Source organism: Charadrius vociferus, unplaced genomic scaffold, assembly GCF_000708025.1.
Source record: "Charadrius vociferus isolate BGI_N301 unplaced genomic scaffold, ASM70802v2 scaffold459, whole genome shotgun sequence".
Taxonomy (NCBI): domain Eukaryota; kingdom Metazoa; phylum Chordata; class Aves; order Charadriiformes; family Charadriidae; genus Charadrius; species Charadrius vociferus.
In genome coordinates, this window is record NW_009650249.1 from 2,484,707 (window position 1) to 2,511,996 (window position 27,290).

Genomic DNA, 27,290 nt, shown 5'->3' on the forward strand with positions numbered 1-27,290 from the left:
GCTCGCTTCGCTTTCCAGTGGGGCGGTTGCTGCGAACTCAACCTCCTTAACTCACAGCTGTGCAGAGGGGATCGGAAAATGACTGCCCAAACCACCACCGAGCCCCCCAAATGTTGCTTCTTCAACATCAAGACAGCAACAGTCGCTCTAGGGATCTTCCACATGGTAAGTTACAGGACTGAAAGGGGGCACAGGGAGAGGGAGACAAGAAAAGAGAGGTGGAGGTGTAGTCTTTGCAGGAGGTGTAACCATTGCAGATCACAAGGTTTCCTGGCTGTTGACTTCTCTGTGTTCCCAAAGGAGAAAAACCAATGATTTAAGAGGGATGGACAAAAGAGGAGAAGGTGGTGGGGTGAGGGGGGGGAGGGGGGCAGGAAGAGATTTATTGTACTGGGAGGGGTTTTTTTAACTATTTTTTCCCTGGCTTTACCAATTGGAGCTCATGGAAACTCACTCCAGTTCCTGTTTTTCCCTTGCAGCTTAATGCAGGGGCTCTTACCCGCGCAGGGGTGTGTAGCTCAGCCAGGGCTCAGCATGGCTAATTGGTCACTCGTTGGCTAGAAACCGGCCAGCACAGCGGCAACGCAAACTGCGGGAGCGCTGAAATTATGGGTCACTGAAGGGAGGAAGGATTTAGGTCCCAGGCAAGCAAAGGGCGGCTGGGCAAAGCTGCCTCATTTCTCTCTCTATGGACAGTTGGACACTGTACGCACTGTTTCGGTGTCCGTTGGGATGCGTGGCGGCGTTCAGCTGCCGGCGCAACCGCTCGGGGGTGGTTGCAGACGGCAGCGAGTGGAGGCAGCAGAGCCTGGAAGGGATATTTCTTCCCCACCACCTGGTTGCACAGCGGTGCTTTCAGGTGGCTTTAAGTCGCACTGAGGATGTGGTTTCTCGCACAGCAGAGGCACTTAAAATAATCCCGTGCGTGGCAGTGGGTGTGCGCAGTCACGGGTTTGGGGCCTGCAGGGTGATAACGTTTAACGGGGGCTCTTAACCCCCTCCATGCACAGAAGTGGAGCGAGGGGAGCTGTAGCCTGCGAATATGTGGTGGGGATGGCAGCCGTGCCACGCGTGAGAAGGACATGTCATGGTCCCCCTGCAGCACCAGTCTGCTCTCCTGGGGCAGGAGGAGCAACTCAAGCTGCCTGAGCAAATCCTCACGGCACCAGAGCTCCCTCCTCGCTCACACAAAGCCAAGACAGCGGGCTGATGTGCTGGTTTAATGGGTTTGACTTCCACGATGCCATTCCAGCATGCATTGGCGGAGGAATCGATTCATGAAATGAAAGGCAAAAAAATCCAGAAATTGGTTTTGTTGCTTTTTCGGATAGTAAGATAAAGGGAAAGCATTCAGTGCATGATAGGATTTTATAAACACTCGAGGAGCAGCAGCACTGTGGGCTGCTAGAGGCAGCGAGAGAGTGGGGTGGCTGTGCTTGGGCACAAACCCCCCCAGTTTGGGGCAGGAGGGGGCCCCGTGCCAGCCCAGCGCAGGAGAGCAGAGGAACTCAGGTCCACGCCGCATCTTCATGGTAACTGCCAACACCTTTCCCCTGGCATTACTTGAAAGCCAGGCATTTCCATGCCATATTTTAATATTTTAATTTTGTGTGATTTAATGTTTAATAATGCAATATTTTAAAGTGCCATTTCCATGCCATGTTTTAATCTTTTGGGGACCTCAAAACATTATGAGATTGTTAAAGGAATCATGCAATTTTATAGCCTCTTTTGCCTTCTGCTTTTTGAGCATCTAGATTATACCCTGGGCAGGCTACTTGTCTTTTTGCCACAAGCTCAACACTTATAATCTCCCTGCTTTAAAGAAAAAGAAATTGCTGCATTTCTTGTGCATTCTCGTGACCCCAAGACACAAAAATTGAAACAGATGAAAGCTGAGAGTCTGCAGCAGAGCACAGGTAATTTCTGACAACCAATTAAACATACGGCCATCACAGAGGGATGGTCATGAACTGTTTAGAAATGGGACCCTCATAGGAAGTATGTCCAAGATCTGATGAGGAGCTAGCAAAATTAAAGGTCTGCGCAAAGGTGGGAAACACAACACAAGGAACTTCAACACATTTTCTTCAGAGGGCTACAAGCACGCTGTGCGACGTGAGCTATCTGTTATCAGTGGTGAAACAGACATACAGAAAATGAATTCGTTTTTCCTGGCTGGGAGGGTGAATCATAAAAAAATCTTCTTTGTCTTTCTCAGAAGCCAGCAAACGCTTTGAACTGAGGCACATTTGTCTCATAACTGATGCCACTAACAACATCAGGGATTCCTGATTTGCACCAATGTGTGATGGAAGAGAACAGGACACCAGTCTCGGTGCTGGTGGCTAACAGGGAAAATTCGATTACCAGTGACATCGTATGAAAGCCGTGTTCTTTCAAAAATGTTTTGTGGGTCTGTTAAAGACACCAGGCCAGTTTTGAACGGCAAAAGGCAGAGAGCTTTTGAGTGAGCCTTCACACTGCTCACCAGAGAGAGCTTGCAGAAGAGATGCAAAGGTCCACCCAGGGCAGGCAAGAGAAGCTGCTTTTCTTTGCAAGATGGCAAAGGCAGAAGTCAGAAGGCATATGTCCTGAGTCAGCCCCAAAGTCCGGCAGCCTCCCAGCCTGTCTCCAACAGCAGCCAGCAGCAGATGCTTTGAGAAGAAGGTGCTGGAAGCAGGACAGGTACCAAGTGATCCCTGTCCTGTGCATCCTTTGCCTTCAGTACATCAAAGACTTCTTGAGTTTGAAATTACATGAAAACTATCATGTTTACTAACTCGTGTTCAATAATCTCCAGCCCTGTTCAGTTCATATTTCCTGTTCAATCATTTCTTTTCCAGGTTTGACAAATCCTAGTGTCACACTATGAGCTGAGGTCTTTTTTATTGCTCTGAATGTTATCCCTCTCCTGACTGTTAGCCATGGTGACATGGCTCAGGTCAGAAATTATGTGTGGTATAGTTGTGGTGTTGTAGTTTATACCTTAACGTGTATAAATAAACAGATAAGTATATGTGACAAAACACTTAGGTTCTCCAAAAGAAGGGTAAAGGAAAGATCCTGGGCCCTGAAGCCAAGAAGGGATGCTGCCTGGCTTGGGGCCAGCCGCTTCTGGAGCAGATTGGTCTTGAAGAAAAGCAGTTGGAGTAGTTCAAAATAGAGCCAGGGTGCAAGCTAAGTATGGCACTATTGGCAATCAGGGGGTCTGGTGCTGGAGCTACCCATTGACCCTCTTTTATGTAGGACAAGTCTACGCTGAGCATATATGTGACTCAGACCATTTTTAAAACAGACTTGCATTTTTAAAACAGTCTTAAGGACATTCACAGGAAAGGAATTAGCTGTAATAACTCCCCCTGATATTTTAATGAGAACCAAAATCTCACACTGCAGCCAAGGTCACCGGCATGTGTCCCCTTTCTTCTCTACCAGGGCATGGTTTGGCCCCCTGCTGCACCTGACAGTTCACAAGCAACATGAACTCACCATGGGATCTCACTATGGTTTTGGAGAGGATCCTGCACAGCCACAGCTGGGTCCTTGCTCTGCTCTCCCTCTGCCCACACCGGTAGTCACCAGTGTCAGGGCTGCCTGGGTAGGAAGCAGCCCCGTGTCTCTAAGTGACAGCTTTTGTGCAGTTCAGTCACCACCACAGTGACCAGTTGGATGTGGCTGGTGGTCAGGAGGGTTTGGAGTCACCCTCTGAAACTTTGTGGTGCATCATTGCAAAATCAGAACAGTGATGACTATAAGCTACAGGAAAGATGGGGAGGGACTCTTTATCAGGGAGTGGAGCGATAGGACAAAGGGTAACGGTTTTAAACTGAAATAGGGTAGCTTTAGATTAGATATTAGGAAGAAATGTTTTCCTGTGAGGGTGGTGAGCCCTTGGCGCAGGTTGCCCCGAGAAGCTGTGGCTGCCCCATCCCTGGAGGTGTTCAAGGCCAGGTTGGACGGGGCCTTCTGTGCCTTCAGCAGGCTGTGGCTGACCCGAGATGTTCAGCAGACCCTGTGCTACTCCCTCGTCCTTGCACAAACAAGAGGGGGAGAAGGAGGCAGCAGGAAGGAAAGGAATGGGGGCAGAGGGGTGGGAACTAGATGTTCTTTAAGGTCCCTTCCAACTCTAACCATTCTATCACATGCACAAATATGATGTACAAGATCAACACAGGGCATGTGGTGCCAGGGAGCATTAGCAACTTGCATGCAACTTAGGTTAAGACTAAGGAGCCAGAGATGCTCTTGAAGGCCGAGGTTGAAGCAGTAAAGGATATGGGAATGGGCAGGGGCAGCCTGAGCCTTCAGGTCTACAACCTTCCTGCTATTGGTTCCTGACAGAACAACCATCATTGCAATACCAGAGCCTGTAACTCCCCAAGTCCCTGCAGGTCCCAGTGCATCTGTACCTACTGTATCATCTCAGTGGGTTTCTTTTACACAGAACCCCTTGAGAGACAGTTTGGTTTTTGGAGAAGTTTGTCTTATATTACTGCTTTAAGAGATAACACAGAATAGCAAACGATTTTTCCCTACCTCTTCTCCACCTTTTTGATCATGTAGCTGCAGCCGGGAAGAGGGAGGGGAAAAAAAGGGGGATTTATAACTCAGCAGTGACTTGGATGATTTGCTACATCAATACTGTTGGTTTGTATCAGTGTAAATTATTGCTGTGGGTCCTAGTGATGAATCATAGTGATGCTGGGTGATAGCAATGCCATCAAACACAAGCTCTCAGGCTTTGTGGTGATGTCTTGTCCTCCTATAAATTAGATTTGTCTCACTGCTGATCTCTCCATAGACAGTTGAAATAAATCGTGGGCATTCTCAAACAGATGGGGAAGGAGAAGCAGGGGAATGAGGAGGGGACAGGGCTGTGTGATTAGCAAAGATTCACTGGGTGTTGTAAGGTGTCTTGCAGGTGACTTTCAAAGAAAACATGGAGGAATTTGTTCTCCTGCTCATTGACTTCTCCCAGGCACGAAGAGACCTCTAGTTATTTGACATTAACTTCAAGAACAAGGCTGGAAAGTTGCTTTTGTGCACACAGTACGTGCAGAACATCTGCAATTATTTTGCTACTAGCCCTTGATTAGATCCAAAGGAGGTCTTAGGAAGCAGCATGTCTGTAGCTTGGTCCAGCTTCTGTTGCAGCAGAGCTCTTCTCTTTGGCACCTCTTTAACTCAGGAAGCAGACTCTCATCTCTGGGACCTTCTCCAGGCCTGGTCCTCACCTGTGGACGTGACTCATGTTGGTACAGAGCTGTGACTCACTGTACCTTCAGCAGGCCGTGGCTGACCCGAGATGTTCAGCAGACCCTGTGCTGCTCCCTCGTCCTTGCACAAACAAGAGGGGGAGAAGGAGGCAGCAGGAAGGAAAAAGATGAAATGTTTTGAACAGAAACCAAATGGGAGCTAACAACACTCCTCACTTCATCCTACCCTACCACAACCACCTTGAAATTAAAGTAAAAAAAAGGCAAAGCACTGAAAGTACGGCATTTATACGTGGTACTATTTGCAGTGCTGGGTGTCACCTGCTTGCGTGCTCCACTGACAGAAACCTTCACAGCAATGTTGGAGCCACATGTCACTGTCCCCATTGACCCCTGTTCATTATGGCTTCAAGCTCTTCTTGTGTGAAAATGAAAAGTAGAAGCCGTCACACCAAGGCCATGCACACAAAGATAAGTTATTTGGAGATCAGTCAAGTTGCACATATTTCAGAAAAAAAAAAAAAAAAAGGCCCATGACACAACCTCTAACAGCAGTTTAACCTTACTCAAGCTGCAGCAAAATTATTCACCAGGGAATGGGGGCTGCGTGCGTCATGCTGTTAAGAATCTGCCTTGCAAGACAACCCCAATTTAGCTGCCTTGGTTTAACGACTGGCTCTACCTCAGTCCTACACTATTTGGCTTAGCCACTTCATTTCCCCATGTTACAAATGTTTTACCAAGAAACTGGAAGCACTCCTTTTAAACAGAGGCAGCAATAAGATACGAGGTGTCCCCAAAGATGCAGCTGTAGGAGATAAAATAAGAAAGGTTGGCTGGTGGAGGGTCTGGGAGACCACAGCACCCCACGCGAGCTGTGAATGGAAGCGAAACTTCTTTTTTTAAGCCTGCCTCTCTCCTCTCATGACATAGCAATAAGAAAGGGAACTGGATGCTTGTCTGAGCAGTCCTGTCTGTCTGAAACAGGAACCTTTCGGTTTCTTCTGGAGCTGAAAGGTGAATCTTGAGTGAGAATACATGCAGCCTTGCAGAGCAAGGAGCATCGGGCAGACACCACATCAATCTTTCTCCATCTTCTTCTCAGCTTGAGGCGAGCAGCCCGCTGTGGGGGTTTCATCACCCTGCATGTATTATAATACAGGAATAAATGAGATTGCCATATGCCAGGCAGCAATGTGTCAAACCCAAAGTCAGGCAATGGAGAGGTACCCTGGTCTTCACACAGCACTTGTGATGGAGAGCCCAGGGAAAGACACGCAGACCGTTGTGTGTTTTATCTCGTTGCAGTTCAGTGGCTCATTCTTTCTACACAAAAGCCTTTTTAAATGGAAAGTTTAAACCAACTTTCACTTTAAAAGCCTTCTCCTTAATCTTTCGGCTTGGGCCAGGGTTTTCTATCTGACGTGTACTCATTTTATGTGGCTGCTGTTGATCTGGTTGTGTGGCTCATTTCAACACTTGCAAGGTAACCAGGAGCTCTTGCTCTGCTGTTCCCCTCTTTGATAGACATTAGAGATGGTTCTTCATATTGAAGTTTAGGCTCTGGCTCTGCTCTGTCTGTAAATCCATCTGGGATGGGAGCATTTGGGATCTGCTGTCCTCCTTTCACTCACTTAGCTTTCAGGAATGAAACTGATGTTTAGGGCTCAAGTTATCCGTTTTGCTCAGGCCTCCGTTTAACAGAAACCTGAAAAAGCAATTTCTTCCTATATTTCCCATGTTGGCATTTGAGGGGTTTGACCAGCAGCAGCGATAAGGGAAGTGAAATCACTTCGGGAGCATGCACACAAAAACTCGCAGACAAGTTAGGGCACTTGAAGTCAGCACATCACCTCCATGAGTTAAGAGATCCTTTACATCCCAGGGGAGACCATCGATTGTAAAGAAACTTCAGATCAATGCAATTTCATCCTTGGCAAGGTTCAGTGCTTCCATGGGACTTTAAACACTGATACATTAAACTGAATTCATGTTAACTTTCTTGTGTGCCCATGTAATGAGACCTAGATATTTCTCCTTTTCCTATTAGGCTCACAAGCAAATTGCAAAGTTCATTTATTGCGTGGCAAAAAAATGAAAAAAACCCAGTGTGTCTCCTGTGGCTGTTGAACAACCTGATATCAGACAGGCCAGGACAAAACATGACACATTCTTTCTTCCAACTCAGACTCTGGGCAGATTTTAAATTCAGAGGGAAGGCCAGTGGTGGGACTTAGAGTCCCAGTCCCCACTGCAGCGAGAGTGTGGCTTGGTGGACACTCACTCTAGAAGCAAAGTGCTCTGGGGGATGTGCTACAGCTCTTCTGGAAGCTGCACTTGCAGCTTGTGGCACAGAAAGTTGGTGAGTTTGGTTTTGAAGATAGTTTCTAGGTCTCCTGCAGCTAACGCAGAGACAGTCAGAGTGTCTGCCTTCCGTTCCTGTCCCTGCTGCCGGCCATCCCTCCCAGCCTTGCTTCCCCATTTCTGGAACAACGAGAAGCCTTTCTTTCCATGCCTCTTAGTTTTGTTTGCTTGCAGTGTCAGCCCTAGCACATCTGACTACACTGAACTCTCTCTGGATCTTGTATGGCACCCCTAGCACATCTGACTACACGTTACTCCAGCCTGAACTCTCTCTGGATCTTGTATGGCACCTCCAGGCACTGCTCTGCAAAAGACAAAAAATATTTCTTCTGCTCGCTCAGCAGCTAGATTTGCCTCCTCTCCCTGCAGTTGCTGGTTTTGTGCTGTTTCCTACACATGAAGTTTGCAAACATGAGCGCAGACCACAGCAGTTCCGGTTCCTCCTTGCCTGCGTCATTTCTTTAACTGGTTGTTGAAACGAAAGGCTGCTATCGCTATTGTGGAGGAATTGTTTCAGCTCTACGGTACCCAAGTTTGAGTTGATCTTGGTGGCAGATAAACTTGCTTCCTGCATCGGTGTGGGGTTCAGATGACTCACAGACGGGGGTTGTGCAGCCCGGATAAAATTGCTTCTCTCATTCACCTCTTCACAACAACCCCTTTTTTGTTGATGGTACTTTTGTTGATGGCTCCTGTGCCTGGAGAACAGTCCGCAGAATGGGTGCTCCCAATGCTGGACCCAGTGTTGGTGGGGTGAAGGTGGAGAGTCTTGTTGGCACAGGTTTAGGTTTCACCATTTTTTGCACACTCGAGGATTTCCTCTCCTGCCGACTCAGTTCCCACATCTCTGAGGGAAAAACGCACAGGGCGTGATGGTCCCTGCATTTCCCCTGGTCTGACTCCTGCTCTCTGCTCTCAGGCTGTGCCCTCTTGCTGTGGCAGGAGGTCCTCCTGGACAGGGGTAAAGCTCAGGCAGAGAAGAAGTGGCAGCTCTTATGCACAGCAGCAGAGAGGTCAGAGAGCTTGTCCAGACAGCGAGATGCAGCTGCAGGGTGACAAGCCTGTGTTTCCTGCGGCCTCGGGCAAGGTAGCAGTAGGCTTCCTCCCCAGCCACCCGCACTGTTAAGGCAATTTTAAAATAACACAGCACCCACTATGCTGCTTTTGGAAAGCGCAGCTGTGGGTGTAGGACTGGCAGACCATGCTGCGCTCCAGCTTGCTGCAGCCTAAAAATGCAGGAGAAATGAAAGGCGTACCAAGCATGAGAGGACAGCAGAGATCAGAGAATGAGGAAGAAAGTGATGAACAAGATGGGATGCATGATGGAGTCAGAAATGTGCCGTCTCACTATGCAGTGCTAAAACTGTCAGTAAAGTGATAAGGAGCAATAAATCACATCAGAGTAGTCCTTTACCCTGAGAGGCGTTATTTGCTCTGACAACACTGTGGGCAGTGACTGATGCTCCACCATGGCCTTGGACTTCTTGTTCTCGGACCCACAAGAACTTTGGTTCCCTTGGCATGTTCTGTCTGTAGCGTACATGGGTTGTACATAGCAGGGTGGAATTGTCCTCAGGAGGGATGTGGTGGGGTGTATGGCCTTGTGGCTGCTCGTTTCCTGGTTTTACTTGCATGGAAATACCCTGGACCTGCTGTCTGAGGTGCCCCATGGTGAGGTCTCCAGCCTTACAGAGGTCTTCTGCAGCTCCTGACTGCCACAGTGCCCCCCATGAAACAAGAGCTCCCCCTAAGCTGGGGCTTAGAAATTGATTTTTCGCTGCAGATCATCACTGTTTGGGTATAGAATTACAGTGCTAGAGCTGAGAGCACAGCTCTCGACCTCACTCCATCTCACAGCTTGCTAATCTCAGAGTGGGATCAATCATGGAGTCTGGGGTTTGATAGCCCAACTTGGAAACTTGGTGGGGAAGGGAGAGAAAATTGGTTTTGTTCAAAATGCGAAAAAAACACATTTGGAGATTTTTCTCAAATCAATAAATGAAGGAAAACTGTACTTCTGTCAATGAAGTAGTATAGGTAGACTTACACATAGGTGTTTATTCTTTTGGTGCTTCTGTTTACTCTTTATATTATTGTTGCATTTAGCTCAATTCTGAAGCAAAATGTGATTGCAAAATGTAAAGCCAGGACTTTCTGGATAAAAAACGTTGAAACAAAGCTCATTAACTTTGTAATTCCGCCTTCCTTCTTCAGAATCTGGCAGAAAAAGACAGTTAAACCCAAACCATTAATAAACTGTTAAGTTTTGCCTCAGTGTTTCCTTGTAAAGGATTTTGAACCCTTCATGACTGTCTCACTTGGAGACCTATCCTGCATTTAGGCCTGTGGCCATTGCATGCTCCCTGGAAACAAGTTTGTTGATAGGAAGTTGGCCCAAGGCCCACTGAATTGTGTCTTTTGCTTTTGTTCTCTTAGGTTATGAGCGTTTTGCTGCTGATTGAGTACTCCCTGGAGGTGGCGAGCGGGAAAGGCTTTTGCAAAGACCTGGACAAGGATTACTACAGAATTGGTAGGTGCCTGGGATGATGGAAAGCAGCAAAGGTCTATGGGGTTGAGAGGGACCCCAAGGTCCTGCATTGGTCCCTCCTTCTTTTTCATCAAAGAAAATTGGAAACTCTGCATTCAGAGTAGATGGGCCAAAAGCTCAAACCCAGAAACAAGATTTAGGCTCTAAAGCATTGGAGTTTGGTTTAGGCCATGGCTGTGTTGGTTTTCGGGAGACCAATGTGGAGCCCAGAGAAGTTGTCTCTATTTCAGTGGATCAGGCCCCAGCCCAAACTCTCCTGTACCCTCATACTCCTCCAGCCTTCCCACTGCAACACACTTTGCATTAATCTGACAATCCTGGCTTCCCCTTCTCTTTCTTTTCACCAGCTGTAGATCATTTAAGCCTTACACACACCGTTGGCTCCCTTCACATGTTGGGCATTTTCCAGGAAAACACTGAACTGCCTGACCAGCTTCTCAACGGACCTAGTCTGGCCAGTGACTTCAGGGTCCTGGAGTGGGGAGAAACCACAGCCCCACACTAGATCCCATGGGTGCGTAGTCTACCTGATGTTGCCACCAATACCATGCCCTCTATGCCATGGAGCCTTCCTCTTCTCATCATCCATCTTGCCATGCAGGGGACTTCTACATCACAGCTGAAGGCACTTCAGAGTGCCACAATTGCCTACCTCCTTTCCCCCTGTCCCTTTGGCCCCTATCCCCAGATTTTCCCAACCCCTGTTGTTTTTTGCAGAACATTGGCAGCAAGGAAGAAGCAGCCAGGCTGTTTCATATCCCACAAATCGTCACAAGCATCACATTCATCACGGTTGATTGAATTCCTACAGTTTGATCTCGGAAGGATCTAGCTTAGCTTTCAGAGACGTGGCAGATATCTCATGTGGGGTGCCATTTAAAAGAAAATAAATCCCCAAACCTCAAATATTACTTAACCAGGCTAATTCTGTGTAAAGCTGTTTGGAAGCAACATACACAGGGTGCTTTTTCCTTTTCTTAGTCACTTTTCCATGTAAAACCACGAGTTGAGATAACCCTTCTCTGCTGCGCGCAGAAAGACGGGAACCCTGCATTGTCTCTCCCGACAGAGAGGGTTCATAGTCAGAGAAAAATGCAACCCACAGCATCCAGGACTTGCTTGTTCCCTGCTTTTCCAGTATGTCTCTCCACAGGCTGCAAGCATGCACAGAGAGGGCCCCTGTAAGTGTAGGAAAAGGAAACCAAGTACGGCAGATTCTGCACACCCAAAAGTCACTTGTCCCCGGGGTAGGAGTCAGACATAGTGGAAAGCACCGAAACAGGCACAGTCACTGTTTGGGTGAAGTTATTGCTAACAAATGGGTTCAGATTTTTCAAAAGAGCCCAGCTGGGTTTTTGGAGGCACCGCTGTGATCCACCAAGGCTGTTTTGAAAGGCATCAACAGTGAGCAGAAAATGGATTTGGGCGAGTCCTGCTAGAAGGACACCGAGCAAGGGCCTGCTGTCATGGGTCACATCTTTCACACGGGGCATTATTTCCAAAGTAGTCCAGTCTGGGTGGGTTGGAGGCCACTTCGCTTAGCTGTGGTCCACAGAGGTCCCTCTGCAGCTGTGGCTCAGCTCAACACCCAGTGTAGACTTGCGTGATGACTGCTTTGGAAAACGCTTTCTGCAGAGCTTTCCCATTAGGGCAACATGCAACACACCGAACAGGCTCCAAAACCCGGCCGTTCTCAGCACAACATAGGTAGGAGAATCCAGTTTTCCATTGCTGTCATGTGTGTTTCTAATTTAAATTTTACAGATAAAAACTGGAGAACATGGTGTAAGTGTGACCTTAAGGTCTTCCTCCCTTTTTTGGGGTTTGGTTTTCTGTTGTTTGGGTTGGTTTGGGTTGGTTTGGGTTGGTTTGGTTTTGATGTACCTGGCCTGGAAATGGGCATAGTCAGAAATCTCTTTTCCTGAGGGTGGAGTATGCACATGCATTCTGACTAATACAGTGATCTGAACTGCTGAAAACTGAACATGATATTTGCAGATCAGAATACTTTCCCACAGATACAGTTATGTAAAAATGACAATTGTTTTTCATTATTTTTTGCAGAAAGATCAACCAAGGCAAATAATTTTTACTTTTCTTATCAAAGTATCTAAGCAAAATATTATTTAAAGAAAAAGAAGCAAATCATTGAGATGGATTTTTCAGATAATTTCCATGTGAAACCATTGTATGCTTTCTAGGCAAGACGTGCATTTCTGTAAATATGGAGGGATTTCTTTAAGAATAGAACCACTCTGAGTGAAATTGGCCCTGTTTTTAACACCCCCCCCTCTTCCCACACAATCAAAATGACAGGTCTTCCCCCTCCCCCCTCTTCCACTGCCTCCTACACAAAAAGGAACACTTTATAATGAAATCCCCAGCACTTCCACTTGGCTTCTCTTCCCAAGCATTTCAAAGGGCTCTGCTTGGGAGATTGTGAGTGTTTTCTGATTATAGTTGGAATAAACACAGTGCAACCCTTCTATTTCCAGAAACTAGCAGGGAAGCAATACAGCAAAGCAGTACAAAAAGTTCAATTTCACTTCAAAACCCAGATGGAAGAGTAGGAGAACAATTTGGGGAGAGGTTCTGTCGATGCCCTCAGCATCTGCTGCTCTATTTGTAGATCCTGCCAGATTAAAACATGTCTCAGAATATATAATGCTAATGCTGTAGTCATGGCCCAAGAATATAAACAAGGCGAGGTTTATGTGAAAATGCTTTTCACATAATACAGTAAGAAAAAATACATATAGGAGTTCTTTATAAGGAAGCAGAGCTCCCTCAAGATTTCTCAGCGGTATGTTTTGCTGCCTTAAAAAGAGGGTATGGGATGGGCCTCAACTTCCACAGGTATGGTCAGGGAGGGGAAGGAGAATTGGGGTTGTCGTAGGTTTTCGCGATTGCCAGGATAATGGGAAGGGTGACTGGGTCAGCTGCCCTTAGAAGAGGGATGCTCTGTCCCTTGCAGCCTGCTATTCCTTTATTCCTTGCTGTCTTGGCTTACAAGATGCCACTGGCAGTACAGGACTGAGAGCACTCCTCTGAAATTTGCTCTTCAATGGAAGTTGACCGAGAAATTGATATAAGACCTGCTGAAAATGATGGATTAAAATGGGAAGATGACCCAGGTTCTTCTTTGTCTTTGGGAGCCTTAAAGATGATTTTCCCACCCCTAGTCGGGTCATTGCCAGGAGGTTGGCTAATCTAAAGTAGATATAAATTTACTACCTAACTAATATTTAAGAAATAACACAAGATTAATTTCGCCAGGCACAGGGAACAGGAAACAAACTTTGCTGCGTGGTGATTAGGGGCAATTTGGAAGAATTAGGTTCACATCTCTCTGCTCTGTCTCACCTACAGCAGAAATTTGGATGTGCATTTCCCATGCAGCCTCCCCCATTTCCAGTCTATTAGAAATCTCATCCTGGAGCTGAGAAGCCTTCCAAGCAAAAGCCTTCTTGGCAGTGCTTCATTCCTGAAAGCATATGAGCTTTGGCAGACTAGCTTTACCTGCTGGAAAAAATAAAACTAAAAAGCAATCCCCCAAAAAATGTTTCAATTAAAGCCTCCTTTCCAGTTCTAAGCCACTAACATGAATGGTTTTCTGCCTTGAAAATGTTACACCCCGCTGCTTGCCACAGGTCAGATCTTTAGGATGTCTTCAATCCATGCCTGTGTACAGTCTGAGTGTTAATCACTTTTATTTTTCATTAATGACTGTACAAATTGTCACTGTGGACAAAGTACAACTGGAACAGTTGTTTCAATTTCTGTCCAGTCAGCCAAGAAAAATACCTCAATTATGCCTAAATGCCTGTGTGCACAGCATATAACATATCCTATGCATAACATACCCTATGCATACCATATCCTATGCAGAAAATACTCCCTCCTTCTCTAACGAAAGCAGATCAGGAGAAAGGGACTGGGAGGCTCCTTTCCCTTGCCGCTCCTGCCCATCCTTTGAATGCGGCTGCCCAGAAACAATTCCCTGCAGCTTATCAGCAGCATCAAATCAGACACTGCCATCCTTGGCAATCTGTGAATGCAACTGTTAAACCACAGCTTTATGAGCCCTGTTTGTATTTCCCATGCCAGTTTATTGGGCCATAAAATAGAAAGGGGTTTCTCTGCATTCATGGGAAATATTAGGAGTTATTCAATGTCCCTCCTGGCTGCCTTCCGGGCACAAACCCTCATGTGAAGTTAATAAAAAATAGACATTAGGCAAATAAATGCTCTCTCTTCCTGTTGGGTGGGTGAGGTTTTTGGTACTGCTTGCTCGCACTGCAAACGTCTAGTGCAGCTCCACAGAGGCTCTGTCATATGCCCCTGTCCTGGTTGCACCACCTCCACAAGGCATTTACTTCACAGCACGTATATACTCCTCCTCATTAAATTCCCTGGGATCTCTGGGAGACTGAAGAAGTCTCAGAGAATTTGAGTAAGAGAAAGCATAAGAAAGAGCATGTTTGTTTATTTGTTGCTGCTGTTTATTCCTATATCTTTTTAGAAAAAGGTCCACCTCAAAGGGGGCAAGCTCCCTCCACACTGTTTGCCAGCCATAAAGCACCACTGCCAGCATGGAAGTGATTGCGGAACTGAAATGTTCTTGTAGGTAGGATATTCTAGGGCTACAGGAGTGAAGCAGGCTTTGTGAGGAGTGACATTTCTTCCCTGCCTGATTTTGTAATCATCAAATGAGAGCAAAAGGTGGATCCCTGGAGGTCTCCACTCCATTCTCCTGGCTGACCCCAAAGCTGGGGCAGCTTGCCCGGGGCTTGGGCCTGATGAGGTTTGCAGATTCCCCAAAATTAGAGTTCTATAACCTCTCTGCATCCCTGTTTGAGATGGCATCACTTATTGTAAGATATTTTTTTCTCCTGTTATATGGCATTTCCTTTATTTTAACAGTTGCCTCTTGTCTTGCAATAACAGCCCTCAGAGCCAGTGCACCTTCTGCAGGGACAAACCCTGCTACTCTCTGAATACTCCAGTACTTTTTGACTGTAGAGGACTGTAGAGGAAAACAGGTTATTCCTGAGATATGAACCCAGATGAACATGTGGGAGGAACAGAGAAAAAAAACTGTGGAATGATGCCTCTGTGTCTGAGACTATACAGGTGCTCAAGCTTGGTATATATTCCTAAACTTCGGCCTTTTCTGAGGGTTTTTAAGGACAAAAGAGACAAACATTCATCCTACGAAGGCCGACCAAGCATGAAGGGAAATACTGAAGAGACTTTAAAATTACCATCTTATATTTTTGAGCGGCAGATGCCGGGCATAGAAAGAGCCTGTTAGTCACAGCGATCTGGTCTCTAGGGTCTGCTGTGGTTGCAAGTACCTCAAACCCCAGGGGCCTACTGCCAGTCCTGGAAGGTAACTACCGGCTCTGCTAGCCCTTGCAAAGTATTCCAGGGGGGATTTGGCCTCTCTGTAACACGTACTGCATTCCCACCTCACGGCGGGTTTGGACAGACAGGGCTAAGAGCCAGCAGGTACCACTGTCTAAGGTGGTCACTCCTTTAGCCCATCTGCGAAATGTGCTCCCACAAAGGCAGAAGTCACTTTAAGTAAAATCTTTGATTACTGAGATCAAATCCATTGGTACTAAAATGTCCCTGGAACAGAGAGATCTGCTGCCAGCAGAAAGGGTGACGGTGAACAAATAGGAGGCAGACAGTGTGTGGAAATTTCTTTTCTCTTGGTTTTCCTTTTCTTTCCACCCCTTTGTGTCTGTAGGGTTGTGGGCTTTTTGTTTCTGTGTTATTTTGTTTAGAGTTTTTTTGATCTAGGTTCTGCTTGGAAAAGTCAGCTGGGTTCTGCTGGCAATTAGCCTGCAGAAGCAACGGCCAGTTGCCCAATTAATTAGCAAGCCTGCCGAGAGAGCTGGAGCATGAGACCATGCAGGAAGAGGCAGAAAAACACAGGGGCCTCGAATCCGAGGAAACACCGTGCTGAAGAGATAAATCCTCTCTGGGGTAAACTTCTGGTGGTTGGTTCTGGGAGGAAAATGGCTTTAGGCAGAGTGGGACTGTCTCCTTTTATGGCTGTTCCTATGAAGGCTGAGTCTGTCTTCTTTGTTAAGCTCTTTTTTTTGTTTTGAATTTATGCTGCCCTTGTGTTAATCTTTGATTCTTTGCACACCAGATCACAGCCTTGTGTCTCCTCGTCTGCTTCTCTGGTCTGGTTTTCTGCCTCGAAGCTTAGGCTCTTCCCATGCTCCAAGCTGTGAGCGGCACCTTCTGCAGTAAAGCCCTTTCTCCATTGCTCTCTCTGTTCTCTTTTGGGGTTTGCTGGATTTGGGGTTTCTTTCTTTGCTGTTTCCTAAGACTTCTTCCTCTTTTGTGTTTCATTTCTCGTTACTTTGTGGTAAACAGATCCTGCATTTGGCTTTTTATCAGGTTATAAGTAAAAACTATTTTCTTGTTTTGTGCCATCAAAACTTTTTTTTTCTGACATAGGTTAAGTGTTGGATACCTTTGATCACTCCCTTGAGTCTTGCATGTCTGACGCCTCCATGTGCAGCTCGTGTTGTGCTGCTCTCTCTCTTGAGATAAGCTATTTTTGCTTTTTTGAGGGATGCAGCCTCCTCAAAGAGTTTTCACCTTTGAGCCCCATAAAGGAAGAAGCTTCTCATGCTCAGGGAAGGAAGTGCTGGTCAGAGCTTCTTTTCAGACTAAAGGTTGCTCATTGCGAATCTCATTTCTAGAGGAGACTCAAGTGTGTTGCTGCTTCTTGAGAAGATAGCAAGGGATGTTAAAATACCTTTTGTATCAATGCATTTGAATGAAATAAAGTGCATTCAGTACTATCAGAGTCACGACGTGAGGAGTGCGGCTGGTGGTGCCACCTGCCCGCCCTTGCTGCCAGATGTGGCTCAGCCCAGCTGTCGGGCAGGTCCTCTACAACCCTGGAAAGGCTCCAGAGCTGCTCAGTGTCGTCTTTGGTCTTTCCTTCAACTGGCATTCATCCATACCCACATTGCTTAGCAGAGCCTGGACGCAATACTTGACAGCTTGCATACGTTGCAGCGGCTGCATCTAACGGGTGCCCACCTCCTGCTAGATGTCGTGGGCAGTGCTGGGTTGGAAGCTCTGCCCTTCTCCAGCATGGCTCTCCTGCCCGCTTGGGGTGACTGTTGGCATTCGCTCCCTCAAACAGAGTAACTGGACAAATTATGATATAGCTGTGACTGCTCTGATGCAAATCTTTTGTCGCTGTAAGGAGCAGTATTGGTGTTACCTGCCTAAAAAAGAGGGATGGGTTTCTCTACCTCAACGTCTTCATAAATTATTTTATTCTATTGTCAGCAAAGCTAGGGAGTGAGTTAAGGACACCCTTTGCTGTATGCCTGAGCACTGAAATACTCCCCCGCCCACTAAAAATGTAATCTGGTACCAAAGCTACAGGTAAACACTTAAAGCTGGGAGAGGTGGAGGGGCATTTTAAAGGGTGGGAGGGGGCGGGCAAGGGGAAATGGGTAATATGGAGCAGTGCGGGATTTCAGGGCAGCTGGACTATGAGGGATCCAAAACGCTAAAGCGCAATTTCCAGATTTCTTTAGGAAAGCAAGTGAAAGGGGTAATTGAAAAATTAGAGTTAGGCGCTAGATTTATTTAATAGCCATGGAATGAATTGGGCAGTTTGCAAGGGGGAAAATGAACCAGTAATCAGAATTTTGATGTTTGAGAAATGTACCTATGGAAAGGATCAGTTGCTTGAAAAGAAAGTCAGAAAAGTTAAAACTTTGGCTCTTTTCTAGTAAAATTAAACCATTTATTCAAGCACTTGGGAGTTGGAGACCCCAAACAGACTGCTGCTATTTTAAACTCAGGTAAAGCAATAAGAAAGAAATTGGAGAGTGAGTTGGAGGAGGCACTGTGAAAGGCTGTATGTTACATACATTACATTATGCAGGGGCGGATAAAGAAAGTCGCACTGCTTTGCCTTTGGAGTGAGCTGCCCTTTTTTTTTTTTTAATAAGCAAACCAACTTTACAAAAAAACCTCATGCTGTCCAGACTGCTACAAAGACCAAATGTGTATACTGTACATCACAAGCAAGGCTTTGAGGCTTTGGTAGTCATCATCAGGGCAGGCTGCAATACCAAGAGGGAAAATTGCTTCCTGGGAAGTGTTCAGTAGGAAGCAGTGTAGGTAAAAGATCACCTTCCTGCACCCAAAACAGCTGACAGAGATTATCTTCAGCCCTGTAGGTAGAACTGTCTCATGTTGTTCTCCTCACACATTTATTTTTAATGTGTATGTTGCAGCCTACAGCTACAGAGAGTGGCGGTGAGATATTTCACCCTGAGTCTGTGGTCCGTACTAGCAGTGGGTGGTTAAAACTTGTGCTTCTTGTCTGCTTGAGAATCTTGCAGATCTTTCACCAGATTTCACTGTTAGTTACTTATCTGTCTTTGAGTGTAAAATAATTTCCAAATCAGACTTATTTATCATTAGCTAAAAGTACTCTGCCTTTGTTTTTTTTCTACTTCATTTTACCTTAATGTTGTAGCCTAGGATATTTAAAATTTCAGTCCAGGCAGTAAAGGCTTTTGGCTCCCATGTGCCTGAGGAGACAGGCTGCTCAGCCCAGTGGCTAAGGAAAGAGAAGCTTCAAAGACAGATGAAAAAGTGGGTGTCAAAAGGGAAAAGAGGGTTATCATCCAGCTGCGTGGCATTCATTCCCCAACCTACACCGACCTTTCTGACTTTAACTCTTCCTTAGAGGTATGATTGAATTGGGATGTTAGGCTCTGGCTTTTAGTAATGTGATAATTGCTTTTATTACTTTTAGCTGATGTCATCACCAGTTTCCTGTTGATCATCATGCTGTTTGTCATCAGCTTCAACCTCCTTCTTGGTGTGGTGAAGGTATGTTCTGCACAAATGACATTTAGCGGCTGGCTGAGGCCTGTCTGAGTTAGGAGAACACTAGAGGATGCTCACTGAAGATGCTGAAGTATGATCAAAAAAGCAGATAAATATTTGTGCTGTCTTACAGAGGGGGAAGTTGGCTGGTTTGCAGTCTCAGCCTCATCTGCAAGGCTGCTAACTGCCAGATTTACCAAATCCGGGTGACAATTCTATCGAGATTATTTTTTTGTGTCAAGGAATGGAAATGTTCTGATTTGGAAATGTTTTATTGCAAAAATTTCCTTGCTCTTTTGCAAATCAGATCCTGGAGGGGAACCATAACTCCCCTATTACACTGGGGATTCCTCTCCCATTTCAGGAGAAGAAATGACCATGCGTTGGTGTGGGAACCCCACTTTCTCTGTAGTGGTAAACTTTGGAGACAGCTGAATGACAGCTCCGATGGGATCAAGTGCCAATGACATATAGCCAAAATTCACAGAAACTTTACAAGGGGGTGAAAGAAATCAGTACCGATGCCCTCCATTTTTTCTGAATCAATTGTCACCACATTTTTGGAATTCGATGCAGAAATTAGAGGAAAGTATTTATTCTTGGAGTACCTGAATATATGTCCTGGCAGGTATTGACAGCTGGTCTCCTTCTCTCATTCAGAATAGAAATAACTGGCATTGCTTTCCTTTCTCAGAAGAGAGAACGTCTCCTGATCCCATTCCTTGCTCTACAAGTCATGGACTTTCTCCTCAGCCTCCTAACAATGTTCAGTTCCTACATACAAGTTCCAGTGATCATTTCTGTATCCTCCCTTAGCCACATGGTAGGTAACAGCTCACTTCTGGGCTGGTCTTCTCTATTCTATGTGCGATGGAGACCTGTGCATCATGTAATATGGATTATATATCCACGTGAATGGTCATGATCTTGGGTCACAGCTCTTCATAGCGAGACAGTTCCTACACTGACCAGAGACACGATGCAATCCTTGGGGACTGGAGGGTGTACAAGGGAAGCTAGTGACAGCTGGGATATTGTTTAATTTCCCATGTCTGGGGATCTTCCTGTTGATTTTATTTTCTGTCTCAGTGCTTTGGGGAGGTCGTTCTGGGTGTGCCCATGCTAGGAAGGGTTTGCTGGAGATAGCCTAGGAATATCACTGCTCCAGCTAGAGGCCTCTTCTGAGGAGCTTGTATGAATCAGTCCAACAAGATGATTTGCTCATCCTTTTGGCTAGTATAAGTGAATTAAAAGCTTAGGCTATAAATACAGACAGAGCACAGGCCCGGTGTAAAATGGGGAAAATCTATATAAGTGACACAATCTTGTAATCGTAACCAAATTCCTGTTCCCTGCCCTTCTTGCAGCCGGGACACTCGAAGATCCCTTTCCTGGCTCTGCAGCTGCTGGACTTCTGCCTGAGTATTCTCACTCTCTGCAGCTCTTACATGGAAGTCCCCACTTATCTCAGCCTCAAGTCTTCAGACAATGGGGTAGGTTATGAGCAAGCTCAGCTGATTTTTCATGCCGTGAACACCTATGAAGTTTCTTTCAGTGGCTGTTAAGACAGAGGAAGCTTTCTCTGATCTCTATGGTATACCCAGAACTGCTCTGTTTGTTGACAAAAGAGGATTTTCCATATGTTCTCATCGACATGGTGTTCCTGACTGACAGTTTGCTTATGCATGTGTTTCTTAAAAGTACACCTTGTTTTCCTTGTAAGAATCTTATGAATGCAAATTGCAGAGCAAAATGATTTGGATAGAGCCTGCCTACATGCATTGAAAATGCATCAACTTTTCATCTTTATTAAACAGTCATACTTTTAGTTCTCATTTAAATAGTCTTCTGAAAATCTTTGCCAAAGGAGTGCAAACAGTTGGAGAAGAAAATATCCCTGTATTCTTTCTGATGAGGAAAGGAAGGTGGCCTGTCCCACCTTGCTGAGAGGCGGGCTGAGAAGCTCCCTGAGATCTCCACCGCTTTGTATGACCCTGGTAAAGGGAACAAGCGTGTATGACTGGGACTCTCTCCTTCTTTTCACAGGGCTTTTTGCCAACCCTGGAGAAGTTACCAACAGAGGAATATGCCAAAGTGATGGTCACTTTCACCATTGCGTTCATTGCTGTCCTCTTCCTGAAGGTAAACGACTGCTGGGTCTGGTGAGGCTGAAATGAAACTCCATTGCCTGGGGGATAGGAGGAATTCATTTTACTTCTCTCTCAAATCTGCCAGGGCATTGGAAAACCTTGTTGGTCTCTCCTTGGGCATAATAGGAGCTATGCCTCAGTGTAGTGTCTAAGGCAGGTCTAATATTCAAACCCCTGGTTTTATGCTTCTGCAGATGTGAGTTATAAAGCAAAATCTCTCCAGAAACTATTACTGCCCATTCATCTCAAGAAAGATAAGATGTTTGAAAACAAATATAGGAAACTCTTCTGCTATTGTGTGCCAAAATAAATTAGATCATTAAGCAGCAGGTTAAATCTTCCACTTGGGTGAGTCGCTGTATCCGCACTGATGTACGCGGAGTTATGCACACTAATACCCTGAAATTTAATTAAAACCCATGAGCTGCTAAATCCTGCTTACATCTCAGAAAACTCCACTGTGAGATGGTTTCTATTCTTCTTGCTTCAATGGATCAGAGAACAGGTTTTTCACTGGGGGGTTTCAGACCGGATAAGGAAACCAGATCTTTCCAGGTACTTGAGCAGATTCTGTCATGGTGAAAAATGCTACTTGTTAGTTGGAAAGCATTTTTTATTCAGACTCTTCCCAGGCAGCCAGACAAGGCACTGTGGAGTGGAGTGTCTGTATGATTGCACTGCAGACGTGACTTTAGCATATCTTTTAATATTTGCATAAACTGTGCAATAGGATTGGAGATAACCCTGAAACCCAGCTGGCAGTGTGAGTCTTCAGCAGAAATCTCACTGACCTGGCAAATCGGTTGCTTTGAATTTTCTACAGGGTTAGCTACAAGACTGCTTAACTTGCAATGACTTCTTGCACTGAAGTTTGTAGGAGGAGGGGTGGCGGGAGGATAATTAAAAAAAATGGACAGGCACAAGTACTCCTTGGTCTACTAAACTCCCCAAAACAAGTCATTAGGAACCCCATCCTTTAAACTTAGTGACAATCCCTCCCCTCTTCCATGTGTAGCAAAACCATTGTCATGAGAGAGTTCCTTCCAAGTGGTAAAGATTTGATGAGGAATGTGGCAAGAACATGGAATATTTTAAACCTAAAAAGGCCATTTGGCCTGTGTAGGGTCCATTGGTTTCAATTCACTGAATACCCACACCAAGGTAGCATGTAAATATGTTGGAGTAGCCTAGGATCTTTTTGCATAAATTGACTTGCTTAATGACCCATCACAAGCATTTATTGCTCTTATGCTAAAATCTTGTTTCTATGTTATCTGGTGCTGTTTGCCTGCCAGCTTGCAATTACTGTCCCCAGATAGTTGTCTGTTTCCCATACCATAGTGTAGTTCAGCTGAAAGGTGGTCTGTCAGATGAAGAGATGGGGCACCTGCCCCACCGCGTGCTTCTGCCAGTGACCCCACGTGAAACCTGCAGGGCTTTGCTCACCCTCTTACCGTGAAAGATTTCTCTGACAATGCTAGGGGGATGGTAACGCTCCTCTCTCTCCTTTCTCTCATATAACACCGCACTTTCCAGGGACCGTGTCCTATCACAACGTGGAAGTCTCTTCATACAGCTTCACAGCTCCTTACCAGTGTGATGGCTGGTTGTATGGTGATGGCTTACTGGTAGACCCCCAATGGTGGTATTATCAGTTGTTCAAGTCTAAGTTCCTTGGAGATGCAAAGTATTCAAAGGGCAGAGGGGGTGAAGGAGGTGCTTTCACAGCACCGTCAGTGCTTACACAGCACCGTTAGGGCAGTCTCCCTCGCTGATCTGTGTATCCACAAGTAACCTTTATCTCTCCTCAGTATCATAAAGTCATCCCCCTCCGCCACCACAGTGATAAGAATGCAGAAACCAAGGGGAATAAAACGTTTCTGATGGGAAATGAAAGAAAGGGTTTAACATAATTACTTCTGAAGTAGCTCACTTCCTGACCGCTAGGACAAGCTTCCCATCCACTTATAATGTCAACAGCTGCCGGAGAAGTTTTCCCTCTTCAATTCAGTGTGGAGAAGGGTATCCTACAGTGACTCTTGAGTGTTTTGAGTTAGCCAGTAATGGGATGATACCAAGGTCACTGGCTGCCTTTACATAAGCTGTGTGTACTAATGTATTCTGCTTGAACCTGCTATTGCTTGCAGCAGTCTTAACTGAAGTCAACTTCATTGAATTTGGTGCAGATACTGGTTGGCACTGCAGCAAATGCGTCCAGAATCAAAATCAAAGAAAGGATTTTTTTTGTTGTTGTATGATATATTTTTTTTAATTTATTTGGGTTCCTTTTGCAGATGAGTGGGGGTTTTTGTACAGTTTATACGATGGCTTCAGTGTCTTGCATGTTTGCTCTCTGTATGAAGAGGCTTTTGGAAGGAGGAAGCACTTCGCAGTAGTCCCTGAAGGTGGCCAGAGTTTGGATTTACCACCTCATCTCTGGGAGTTTGTTTGAGCGATGGATTCCTTCAACTCACATACTTCATTCCTTGTTCTCCTTCTTTGTCTTGGCTTTGTGTCAAGAAAAACAGTCTTCATTGTTCTAGGAAATCCTAAGCTACATGGCTTGTTCACGGGGCATATAACTCCCTATGTTCCTTTGAAAATGCCAAATGTTTTTAAAGTAGAGTCTTATGCCAGTAAAAATAAGAGGCACACGACTTTGCCTCGCTGCTCAGAGTAGGGAAAATATTTATTTAATATGGTATGTTTCACAGGCCTTGCTTATTTTCTTGTGCCACAATCTGTCAATCGATCCATTTTTCTCAGAAAAGCTCTCTATTTATTGCATCTTGTAAGTCTATGAGGTGCAAGGCGGTCTTGTCAGAAAAGTGTAACTATTGCAAGTATAAGATTTAGCTGAATGAGCTGACCTGAAAGGTCAGTCCTAGTTGACCAGGGAGCCTTGGGTCTCTGGGAGGTGGATGTTGTGCCCAAGGTACTTTTCTGAGACATCAAACCTTATAGCCTGCTCAGAAAAATAACAGGAAAGACATGCTTTCCTTTCCTACCTGATGGCATTGCGCTCTCAGAGGTCTTACGCACGTGCTTTATATTTAATAGTATTACTAGCCCTATTGACTCCCCATATTAGCGTACTGTTCTGAATAGATGGAGTTGTCACCTTTCTAGTGAAGGATCAAGAGACTGATTTAAGGCCCTGGGACACGCGGTCCCAGGCTACCACCTCCAGAGAAGAGAGTAGGACAATAGCAGGCTGATGGCAAAAGTGGAAACGCTCTTGTTGACTTGCAATGCAATGGCAGTCTCCCTTTTCCCTTTCTCTTTCAGGCCTATATGTTCAAATGTGTCCTGAGCTGCTTTAAGTATATTAAAGCCAGCAAGAGAAAGGAGGTGAAAGTGGACCCACAAGCAGTTGAAAAGGTGAGTGAAGACTGCTTCAGATTTACACCGTGAAAAGGCATGGTTTAGACTGATGAGGTGCATGGTGATCCTTCCTATTGCTTCCTTGGTGGTCTGAGAGATAGTTCAATCCTTCAAATGTGCATTCACAGGTACTAATAATCAGTTTCCAACTATATTATATTCATCTAACTTTACTTTTGTATAAAACCTTTCAAAGTCAATGGTATCTGTAAGGAACCTGAAACTCAGGCTTCAGGCAAAGCATCTAAATGGGAATATATAACTTCTATTCTCCGAACCAGAGATCCGTTTTAATTTCAGTTGAACTTTGATTTCTGTGCCTAATAGTGCTATCCATGTTTAAAATTAAGTTTTCCTTCACCTTTCACTGGATTGACATCTGAGAGATTTGGTGCATTGCCCTTCATCTTAAGAGGTTGCTAAATAATGAACATCAATGTCCTTAGATTACTGATGATCTCTTTAACAGTAGCATCCAGCTGCTCTGACACAATGGAAAGATATTAAAGACCTTCCAAAAATAAGAGATACTGTAAAGATGTATAAGAAGTAACGAGGAAGAATATGGAATGCTAAGTCTAGGCATTTGTCTTGCTGAAACTTGGCAAATATGATAGGCCTTGTCTTGCCAGCAGTGTGTGCCCCTGCTGTGCATGCATCATGGCCCTCTGCAATGATCTCAGCTTAGCCTCTTTGCTTAGGCAATGAGGCTAATATTCTGGACATTAAAGAGCCTTGGTCCATTTATTGCAGCCATACTTTGGGAGAAGGAGGTGGGACTGGCATCAAAGTGGTTATGAAGTGCTGCTGACCTCCAACACTTCTGGATTTCTGCCCTTTGTCTCTTACATCCCATGCGGTTCTTTTACCCTGCTTTTGAACTAAGTAGAGAAACACATCTAAGATCAAATCCGCTTGAAACCTTTCATGTGATCCCCAGAGCATAACTAATGGTCTTCTCTTTCAGGCTGTGCTGCCATCATACGAGGAAGCCTTAGAGTTGCCTTCCAAGGAATCCCCACCGCCCTATGTAACAATCTAAGCTCTGCTCATGGAGAGAAGACATCTGTATTGCTGTTGGTGCCTTTTACCCCTTCTTTCAGATAGTCTGCCTCATTGAGAAGTCCTTACTTCGTAACAGTATCATGCTTATTACAATCCACCTCACTTTATGAACCTACAAGGAGTGATGGTGAACCCCTGGAGTTGGTGCCTTGTTCTACTCTGGCAGTTTTGAGATGGTACCACCAAGCTGCAGTGCTAATTTTAATAAACTTGGCACCAGGCACTGCAGAGGTTCCCATCACTGGCCTCTGACATTTGGCTAATGTGAATTGTAGGCACTGGCCTGAATCCCTTGCCAGGCTTGCTTTATGCCAGCAAGATGTTGTTTGTCATCTGTATCGCATCTAACTCAGCAGCTGAGACATTTAGGAAGTGGAATAGGGGGAAAACGGGCAACAACCTTTTCTCTGAGAGAGTCCAACCCTGAAGCTATGCTAACCAGCATCCCTTAATGAGGACCCTATGGGAAAGGGATCAGCAAAAGAATTAAGATCTCAAATGAACTACGATGCAATTCTTATCCTGTCTGCTTGTGATGATGATTAATAGTGTATACTCCAGAATATACAACATCCTGGAATTGTCACAGTATTGCTCTGCCACTTTATACCTGAATGTTTGCATTCTTTTGCTTTTAGTGTGACTTGGAAGATGAGTTTCAATTAAAAAAAAATAAGGTAATGGATGCGATATTTTGCTGTCTGACTTCTGAACAGTGCTGTCTTTGCTGCCTGAAGTATGCCACAAAGAAGCAAGAATTTCCTTTCTAAAAAAATTAGTTAGCAAAGATGGTGCTTTGGGCTTAGGCTGTGTGCTGTTTTGCAAAGGAGAAGGTGATATTTCTAACAGCCGACCTGGCAATTTCATCTAAAAATCTAGCTTGTTCCTTCCTCTTGTACATTACCACTGGTGATACAGATGCTGCCCAGGTATGCTTGGTGTGGTACGCTCACAACTGACTCTAATTGCACAGGTCAGTCTCTGTAGATGTTAGTGACTAGTGTTGCCGATGAGAGCAACCTTTTTGGACCATTGCTTGCTTTTTAAAACAATTTGGTATGAAAGTGTAATTTGCTCAGTAATAACGATTCCAGCATGGTCCATGATGTGGACCACAGCCTAGGGCCTTTGTTCTGCTTGGAAACAAACAAAAAAAACCCCAAGAAGACTCAGTGGAAGATTTGCCAAACTTCAAATAAGAAATGTCAGTGCCGCTTCATGCTCTTTTCACTACATGTGTATTTATGTATATGGTGATGAAGATTTTGGTCATGATATGATGTTGGTCATATACTTTTGAGCTTGTTTTCTTATCACTGAAGAGGTGTGATGGTTCCCTTTGTACTTCATCTCCCTTGTTCTGGGGACCAGGATACTCAGCAACAGGCATGAAGTCTGAAAGGGTGTAGCACAATGACATCTTAATGTCTCCAGTGCTTTTAAACATGCTTAAAATCACTCACAAAAGTACAAACCCCTCAAATTTTTAAAGCGGAAAATAATTTCTTTCTGAGCCTAAATCTGGCAATTGTTTAACTGTGGCCAGAGAGCAAGAGACCAACCCAAAATTCAACCGGAAAGCTTTGCAGAAGCATGTTAGAGTCCAGCTTCTTGCTTAATTAGGTGGAGAGATAAAACATCGTCTTTGAAAATATGAATAATCAGTAGGCT

The 27,290-nt window shown here is 45.2% G+C and overlaps 1 protein-coding gene across 1 annotated transcript; it reads left to right on the forward strand.

Moving 5' to 3' along the window:
* Nucleotides 1-25,842, forward strand: LAPTM5 (lysosomal protein transmembrane 5). Its single transcript, XM_009893007.1, has 8 exons — nucleotides 1-165; nucleotides 10,020-10,113; nucleotides 18,947-19,023; nucleotides 19,715-19,843; nucleotides 20,388-20,513; nucleotides 21,067-21,162; nucleotides 24,459-24,551; nucleotides 25,522-25,842. The coding sequence occupies exons 1-8, from the start codon at nucleotides 79-81 to the stop codon at nucleotides 25,594-25,596; spliced, it is 777 nt and encodes a 258-aa protein (XP_009891309.1). The 5' UTR covers nucleotides 1-78; the 3' UTR covers nucleotides 25,597-25,842.
* Nucleotides 25,843-27,290: the final 1,448 nt, after the last annotated feature.

Excerpts from the sequence above, each read along its gene's own strand:
- LAPTM5 (XM_009893007.1), top strand. The coding sequence starts at position 79 with ATGACTGCCCAAACCACCACCGAGCCCCCCAAATGTTGCTTCTTCAAC. Across the intron at positions 20,514-21,066 it reads TCAAGTCTTCAGACAATGGG|GGCTTTTTGCCAACCCTGGA; the intron begins GTAGGTTATGAG and ends TTCTTTTCACAG. Across the intron at positions 21,163-24,458 it reads TTGCTGTCCTCTTCCTGAAG|GCCTATATGTTCAAATGTGT; the intron begins GTAAACGACTGC and ends TTTCTCTTTCAG.